This window comes from Hylaeus volcanicus, chromosome 2 (genome assembly GCF_026283585.1).
Source record: "Hylaeus volcanicus isolate JK05 chromosome 2, UHH_iyHylVolc1.0_haploid, whole genome shotgun sequence".
Classification (NCBI taxonomy): domain Eukaryota; kingdom Metazoa; phylum Arthropoda; class Insecta; order Hymenoptera; family Colletidae; genus Hylaeus; species Hylaeus volcanicus.
This window is the reverse complement of record NC_071977.1, coordinates 30,778,817-30,787,892: the sequence shown is the minus strand read 5'-3', so window position 1 is coordinate 30,787,892 and position 9,076 is coordinate 30,778,817. Positions and strand designations below refer to the sequence as shown.

Genomic DNA, 9,076 nt, shown 5'->3' with positions numbered 1-9,076 from the left:
ATTTCAAAAATTCTCCAAATTCCCATCCACCATCTAATTCAACCCCTGAACTTCGTCGCGTTTCCCGTCTCCCCTCCGTCCCTCTTAAGTTTTCCGAGAGCCGCCACGATTTCACGTGGAATTTTCTCCGTTGTCGGCCGCCCCCGAATTCGAGCAGAATTATGGCCAGGTGGCGGTATGGATCCTCGGGAACGAAACGTTCCCGACTCAAAGTCTTAAGTAGCCGAGCACGCGGCGGGCCGCGCGTAGGGGTAGATAGAGCGAACCAGAGGGTTCGCGGAGGGTTGAGAGCCGGAGGGATGCTGGGAATGCCGGGGGTGCATCCGGGATCTCCGAGGGTGGCGATTCGCGGGGCGGTCGGTCGTCATGGATACGTTCCCGGCTAAACCCCTAACCGCTCCTCCTCCCTCGTCATCCGCGTTTTCGCGACTACGCCGCCATCATCGACCCACCATCTTGCCAGCGTGGACCGACGATCTCTGGTGAAAACTTTCGGACCCGCTCGAGACGCTTCCTCGTCGTCCCGTGGTGACGGTGAATATTTTTTCTCGGTTAGGGAAGGGCTGGCGATTGTTGAGTTCCAGGAGAAGGTGAAGGAGAAGGTGGTTACCTCCGAGAAGGGGATGGTTTCGATAGTTTCGATTGGGAAGATTTTCGTGCAATTTTGTTAGAGATATCGAGTTTTAGAAGCTCGAAAATTTGACTGTGTTATATTATCGACAGCTTTCATCTTCTTAATTGTTTAGATTCAGTAGACCGTGGACGTTCATGCAAATTCGTGTCTTTGTATACTAAAACGGTTCTATACACAGACGAAAAGCAGAAATTGAAATTCAAGTATGTTTTGTCTCTACACTTTCGGAGTATAGCAATCTTGACATATATATTTCTCCAACCACCTTGACTTTTAATATAAAGAATATTGTTATTGTCGTATGTTGTTCGCGTTCCACCGACTGTTCAACCTTCAAGGGATGTAGCAATGCTTAATCGTAGCTACAGTGCGGGTTTAGCAACGCCGAGGTACCCGAGCTACAGAGACAGACTGATCCTTAATAATTACGAAGAGAGGCATCCAAGCAAATATAATAAGTAAAGATCCAAGTAGGATCTTTACTTATTATATTTACCAAGATAATACATGGAATGATAGCATAATTCATCGTGACACAACGAAATACAACGCATCTCACAGTATAATACTGCAAAATACTGAAAAATACAGTATATCACAGAACGAACTTGAATAATAAAGCTTCAAACCGCGATACACGTCCCGAACCTACAAACAGAAACACACATCCCTTCCTAAGAAAAACCAACCAATAAAAATTACAAGGCTAGAACGAACGAACACAAGACGAACGAAATGTCCTCGCCGTTGATCGAACGCCAACATTCCCGAACCTACGAACAGGAACCTACGAGCCAAAAACACATATCTCTTCCTAAGGAGAAGCTTCCCGTAGAAATTAATACGTTTGTCGTTCTCGAGCGGGTCGCGGCCGGGCGCGAAGATGGAAAACGTTGGTGGCGGGCAAAGTTTCCAGTCAGCGGCCGATAAATTTCCGAGGAACCGTGCAGGATATTGGCGGTGGTCGTGGAGAGCAGTCGGCGACCGTTTTGCTCAGTTGGCGGCGTTGCGGAGCCTCGTGTAACTCTCTCCCGCTCTCTCTCTCTCCCCCTTTCACCCCGGTCGCCTTTCGCCGCCCTCTCGCGTCGGGGGCGTGGGCGGCAGATAACGTGATTTACGCTGGTCGGGTAATTAATGTCCACGGCGAACCGGCGCTTTAAAAAAACAATCGGAAATCGGCGACAACGAAAAGCAACAGTCAGGCCGCGCCGGTATCGCGACCGGCACCGCTCTGACAAATTATCGCGTCCCGAGATTTTCCTCCTTTTTTTTTTCTCTCGTACCCCTCGTGCCACCTCTTTTTCGGTATTTTATCGAGGAGGGAAGTCGATGGGACGGTATCGCGGAGCTCGATTCGTTGAAGAAATCGTCCCGGGCGACCGAGTGCGCTATTTGGGAAATCCTCGCGACGCGGAATTTTTCTCTCCTTGAGGATTCGGAAATGTTTCGTTCTGTCGCGACGTTGATGATTCGGTGCAAAGTTTACTTTTATTTTCTATGGTTGAAAACCATTCCGGTGTCGTTTCTCGCTTTTAAACGCGATCAAACGGAAGCGAGTGAATGATTGAAGACGACAGGCTTTGTGCTTGATTACACTTGTAATGAAGAACGTAGCTGAGCTACGGGATCGCGTTAGCGTTCGATTACATTGGTCGCTGAGCTGTGAGATTAGTTTTGCGTTAATAATAAACTCATTTCGCCTTTTCTGTATTCTAGCAAGTCAGTTTTCAACCACTGTCGTTCGATCTGTGATTGAGGACCTGTAAGTTTATTTTTTTATTTTTTTTTTTTTATTGGAGGAACCCAAAGAAAACCGCCACACGTCAAAATATTTGTACGATAGTTATGTAGAATATACGCTCGCATGTAAACGAAGAATATAACATCGAGCGATGTTCGTTCTCGTATATTCGAGCAACCACCGAGTACCCGGGAGCGTAATGTTGTCAGCGGGTTCTGTGTTACCTGATAACCACCTGGTCCGGTTGCCGTGACACGGGGCAGGGCATTAGCCACCAGCAAGGAACAACGTGAGAAAACCGCTAGAATTACTACGTACACGGCCGGCCACGAGAAACGTCAAGATCGAACCGTTCGATTAGATCCCCCGAGTTTGTTAAAGCCGTGAGAAAATGAGTGACTCGGTGTAATTGTGCCTGGCCAATGACGTTAACCTTTCGACGGAGGTCGATTTCTGCCCGCACGCACGAACCTTCGTCGTCGAGGGAAACTCGATGTAAAATCCTGTCGAGATCCTTTAGAAAATGAACGAATCAACGGAGCTGGAGGAGCGAGTCTCTGTTCCTCCTTATTTCGCGGTATTAGAATCTTTCATAGAATTATATTTTCTTGGAAGAAACGAAAGGAGGCATAGAAATCTTTGGGATTAATGAATATTTTTGGAAAAATACAATCAAGCGATACCGTGGAATATTTCTCGAACATCTCTGTAAGTAGACCGTAGCTTTCATGGAAAAGTAACAGTGAAAAGGAAAGTCCTGTTTGAAATACCTCTCGTGCTACAATTAACATACTAAAAGGCATGTATTTCTTTTTCCTTCTGGCGCCGTCTAAATCGCTCGATCTATTCAATTTCCGCATTACTTTCCTCCTAATTACTCGCAATAAATAATAATATATCAACGAATCTAATCTCGACTAGGGATCGGTGTCACGGTTATTACTGCAGGAAAAATGCACGAGGAAAGAGCGGAGCGGATCAGATAAAAGTTTCATTTGAATAATCATTTGAATAATCATTCGAACGGAGGTTCATCTCCATAACGGCCGCCTCCGCTCTGTACCATTTGCCCCGACACGAGCTTCCACGTAATCGAGTTGCGTGTGCTTTTCCACGCGTAGTCGCGTGACCCGCGGTTAAACATGGGAAACGTCGTTCCGCCGAGTGACTTGTCCGAGTTCGATGCGTGCCCGACGTCGGAGAAAAATCGCTGCTGGATGCGAGCTGGTTCTAAACAGCGCGTCGATAAAAATGAAAAAAGTACGGGTGCTCGCGCGACGATACACGGATTTCAGGGATAATCGGGCTGATATCGTAATTTGTTGTTCGACGACTTGTTCGCGACATCGAGATCTTCCGAGAGATGTTGCCGGTTATTAATCGGCAATCTATATTTCCACAACGTTGCATAGTTGATCAAAGAAATATCCTGACGAAGATATTATTAGGAAAGAAGCCGGGAAGGGTTTTGATCAAATCGTTTCCTCGACGTTGCTATATTGCGGCAATATTGGCAATATTTACGTAACGTTGCAATATTGCTGGAATATTAGCAATGTTTCTACGACATTGCAATATTGCTGCAATATCGACAATATTTCCACAACGTTGGAACGTTGATCAAAGAAATAACCTGACAGCGATATTATTATAGAACGAGTAACCACGAGGAAGGTTTTTAATCAAATCATTTTCTCGACGTTGCAATATTGGCAATATTTCCACAACGTTGCAATATTGCTGGAATATTAGCAATGTTTCTACGACATTGCAATATTGCTGCAATATCGACAATATTTCCACAACGTTGGAACGTCGATCAAAGAAATAACCTGACAACGATATTATTATAGAACGAGTAACTACGAGGAAGGTTTTTAATCAAATCATTTTCTCGACGTTGCAATATCGGCAATATTTCCACAACGTTGCAATATTGCTGGAACTATATACGAACCTTGTCTGAGGTTCTCGAATAATAAAAATATATATATTGCTGGAATATTGACAATATTCCCACAACGTTGGAACGTTGATCAAAGAAATAACCTGACAGCGAGATTATTATAGAACGTATTATTATAGAAGTAACCACGAGGAAGGTTTTTAATAAAATCATTTTCTCGACGTTGCAATATTGCTGGAACTATATACGAACCTTGTCTGAGGTTCTCAAATAATAAAAATATATATATATTGCTGGAATATTGACAATATTCCCACAACGTTGCAACGTCGATCAAAGAAATATCGAGTAACCAGCAGGAACGTTTTTATTAAAAACATTTCCTCGTGGAGTATCAGTGTTCTGTGCACTCACCGGTGATGGAGGCAGTGGGCGAAATGGCGGACGGGTTGGCACGTGGCGGGGGCGAGAAAGCACCGGACAGGTAGCCACCGCGATCGGCGAGCGCCTGTTTGGCCTTGTCGACGCTCTCCTTGAGCCTTTGGAAGGTGCTGCCGCAGGTGAGGCCGCGGTACGGCCAATTCTCCTGCTTGACACCGGCCGCGGTTACACCAGCGGCCGCGGCTCCAGCTCCTGAGGCTCCCTTTAATTCGAGCGCACCTGCGTACGAACAGCTAGCGCTGTCGTACATCACCAAAGAGCCCCTGGAAATCAACAACGCGACCAATTAATAGAGTCCTTACTTGGATTTTCATTTCGGACAGTCGAAAACCCGATCCGTGGACAATGAACGGGGTTTGAGAGAGTAAGCGAGTTACTTTAAACTCCCGACGGCTGTGTCGTTGTGGATTATTAAAGGACCCTCGAAGCATCCGGTGAAGACACGATCGAATGAAATGAAACGAGCGTGCGCGCAAGAAAGTTCCTTGCTTACGAATCGGACGACGAATACGTTAGGGGACTTCTTGCGCGCGATGGACTACCAACAATCGTTACGCGAAACGTCGAAAACAACCTGCGACGCGCACGAGAAGCTTGTCGTTGATGAAATTATTTGTCAGAGAGGTTTTTTTTTTATCGCTGTTGATAATTACGTCTAATGCGATCACTCTCCTCTTGGAAATTGTTAGAGCAGGCAGGACTCCCGATACGTAAAAATGTCGACCGTCGCGCGAAGGAAGAGCCTGAGGAGGTATCGGTGAATTAACGACTAACTGGAAACAGATTACGTGCACGTAACAACCGGGAACTTGTAATCGATCTGTCCGTAATTTAGGTGTCCGTCGTGCATCTGCCGGTCGATCTACATTTTATCGACGGTGCCTCGGAGTTATCTCGCGCACATCGGAGCTCCGAAAGCGATAGCGCGATCAAATTTGCATGAATGGCGACGCGATCACTTCCACGAGACAGTTGGAGAAAATCGACGGATCCATTGCTACCGAAGCGTTTCGGGATCGATATTCAAGCACTTATCTTAGAGTCGAAGGATTTTAAGATTTTAGGATTTAAGCGTTGAAGCATTTAGGGAGCGAAGCATTTTGATATTGCGATGCTTTGACATCGAAGCATTTCGGCTTTAAAGCACTCGAGAGTTGAAGCACTTTGACAGTGAAGCATTTGAAGCATTTTTGCTTTGAAACGCTTGGAAATTGAAGCATTTTCGCTTTAAAGCATTTGGACATTGAAGCACTTTGACAGTGAAGCAATTGAAGCATTTTTGGTTTAAAACACTTGGAAATTGAAGCATTTTGATATCGAAGCATTTCGGCTGTAAAGCACTTGAGAATTAAAGCACTTTGACATTGCAGCATTTTTGTATTTAAAACACTTGGAAATTGAAGCATATTAACATTGAAGCATTTTTGCTTTAAAGCATTTTAACATTGAAGCATTTGGACATTGAAGCACTTTGACATTGAAGCATTTGAAGCATTTGGACATTGAAGCACTTTGACATTGAAGCATTTGAAGCATTTGAAGCATTTTTGGTTTAAAACACTTGGAAATTGAAGCATTTTGATATTGAAGCATTTCGGCTGTAAAGCACTTGAGAATTAAAGCACTTTGGCATTGAAGCATTTTTGCTTTAAAGCATTTGGACATTGAGGCACTTGAGCATTTTGACATTACAACGCTTTAACATTGAAGCATTTCGGCTTTGAAGCACTGAAGAATCAAAGCATTTCGACATTCAAGCATCTATTTCAGAATCGAAGCATTTCGGTATTCCATCATTTTGAGATTAAAATGAAGCACTTGAGAATTACAGCACATAAAAATTAAAGCATCCGTAGACCAAAGCATTTACAGCACTTTGGTATTAAACTACTCTAGCATCGAATCATCGAGCACCTTGGTCGCGAAGCGTTCCAAGTATCGCAGCACTTTAGAATCAAACCATTTGAGCAACGAAATATTCACTCATCGAAGCATTCATACGTTTCACCGTTAAGAACGGTTAAGAATTTTAGAATCGATGGCCCTTTCAGCCACCAGGAATTTCAAACTCGAGCGTCACAGCACTCGAGCATCGTCGTTCAAAGGCCCCAAAACGAAACCCTTGCTCAAAGACAAGTAACCTCGTATCAACCGTTAACCAAAACAAACACACTGTGTAACGGGACGTATTTATTCTACCCAGCCCCATTTCATCGCCTCGCAGCATTTTTCACCGTGTAACGGGACACGAATTTCGGCCGTTCGAAAATAAAAAGATTTCCAATCTCAAAACAAAGCGAAAGTTCCGCGCGCGGCGCGACACGTGCACATCCGAACCCCAACGAATTTCGATTCCGTTCGTCGATCCACGCTCGAGCCGAGCAGAGAAATCCGACCCTTTCACGAGTTTTTACCTGCCGCTGTCGCTGCGACGATTTCCACGACAAAACGCCAGCTGGACGCCGATCATCGATCGTCCCCGGATGCTCGGCCAACGGCGACGAGGTCCCGGGATTCGGTCAGGATACCACCGATCCCGCGCTCGTCATTCCCGTCTCGCGTTATTCGCTCGAAACGAGCAAAACAGCCGCGGAATAAACGCACGCTGGCCGGATAAGCGCGGATGTCCACAATGTATCGAGGTCAATTTAATCACGTTCACAAAACTGTCGCATAATCACGGTGCACCTCCGGCGGGCCGCAAGTATACGGTTTCCGCGTCCCGTCAACGAGACCTGGGTACTTAATGGCCAACGTCACGATTGTCACTCTATTTCCAAACCTCTATGCACGAGTCTAACCGATTCCCATCAATTTTCCCGAATATTCCGGGAAACGGTCGGTGGCAACGGCGGCGGACTCTCAAGATGGACGATTCGAGCCTGGAACAGGCCACCTGGAGACGATTGTCCGACGAAGACTATGGCGGAGATTTTGGTTAAAGATCTTGTATCGTCCAAGTTGAGTTTAGCTTGATTCAGTTTGAGCTTGGAATGTTTAGGACCAAGTTTGGTGGGTTGGTAGACTTTGGCATCTTGTATCGAGCTGTGTCTCGGGTTCGAGAGGAGACTTTGGAATTTCTAGAGTCTGACAGAGACTCTGGAAGATAGTATTTATTCGTTTTCTTATATCCAGGGTCACTAGACTCGACCCGGCAGATCCAGTTGTCTTGCAAACTTACAAGTCAGGTCGTTACGGTACACATCCTTCGGTCCATGTCCAGGTCAATGTCTAGGAAGAAATGTTAATCGAAAGAAACCTTTAGGTCATCCCTCTGCTCCCTGTGGCTGGTCCAAACAATCGCAATAACGGAAGCCTGATATTCTCTTTCTCGAAACAAAATTCTTCGATCGTCCTTGAACCCTCTGCTCCATATATTTCCACGAAAGTCGTTCACAGTAGATCCAACTTGTCTCCTAATCTGTCAATGTTCGCGACAGAGCCCTCAGTCATCCCGACTCGATTCCTCTACGTGTCTTTTTCAAATCACTGCTTCGATTCCGTGTTCGATCTACTTCGTCCAAGGAACTCGGAGAAAGAATTGTCTCAGGGCTCAGAGCTTACCCTTTCCTCCGTACGTGGACTCGAAGCAGCCGAGACAGCCATTCTCTCGATTTCGACGTGCGGCAATCGATCCGAAACGCGCGCGTCACGCCTAAATCCCGAGATCCGTGGAGGATGTCTCGCGGTCTGGGGCACCGTAGGGGCCAGAAACGCGACACTGTATCGTCGGATAACCGATCAGGAGGAGGCTGGACCCGATATCAAGAAGAAGGTACTCCGGGCAGGTTGTCTCGCGCAACTGCGGCCGCCGCGGCCAGCAAATTGCCTGCTTCCGGGCCTCATTACATCACTCTGTTACTCTGTTAACGCTCGCCGGAAACCCCTCTGCCTACCTCGTCTAAACTCTCTCGCATGTACCTACACACACTGTTTAAATGCACTGTCGCGGACGACGTGGCCGCGCGGTCCCGTGCGAAAGAGGGAGAAAACGCTACGGTGTATCTTGGGCAGATTTTCGTTCGGACGGCTCTCCGTTCCAGGATCCATCGGTTTCTTCCTTCGAGTTGTCCCTGGAAATACGTATAGTTACGCAAAGGAAGCAGGCGGAACGGCTTGCTCTTCAAATTCTTTGGTAGAGCAATCTTGAGACGAGTGTTCGGAGCGCGTCGTGCTCAGAAACTTTAGTGCCATGTTTTTCCTCTAGCATTGCCCTCCGATCATTCGATTCTTCTTTTATTCGAATCTTAAATTCTTCAATCTTGAATTCCAGAATTCTTCAATTTTTCAATCCTGAATTTTTCAACTCTTCAATCTTGAATTCTTAGATCGTGAATTCTTCGATTCTTCAATC

General features: G+C 46.0%; 1 protein-coding gene across 3 annotated transcripts in view; it reads right to left on the bottom strand.

Moving 5' to 3' along the window:
* Positions 1-9,076, bottom strand: part of LOC128885234 (transcriptional regulator ERG homolog) — a 72,365-nt gene that overhangs the window by 58,694 nt on the left and 4,595 nt on the right. The window contains exons 1-2 of one of the 3 annotated variants that reach the window (XM_054139170.1): positions 7,137-8,511; positions 4,696-4,985 (exon numbers count right to left, since the gene is read on the bottom strand). In XM_054139170.1, coding sequence (XP_053995145.1) covers positions 4,696-4,985; positions 7,137-7,192 — 346 coding nt within the window. In that variant the 5' untranslated portion in view covers positions 7,193-8,511. Of the gene's footprint in view, positions 1-4,695; positions 4,986-7,136; positions 8,512-9,076 lie in introns of those variants that run through there. The other 2 variants (XM_054139172.1, XM_054139171.1) reach the window with 2 other exon arrangements.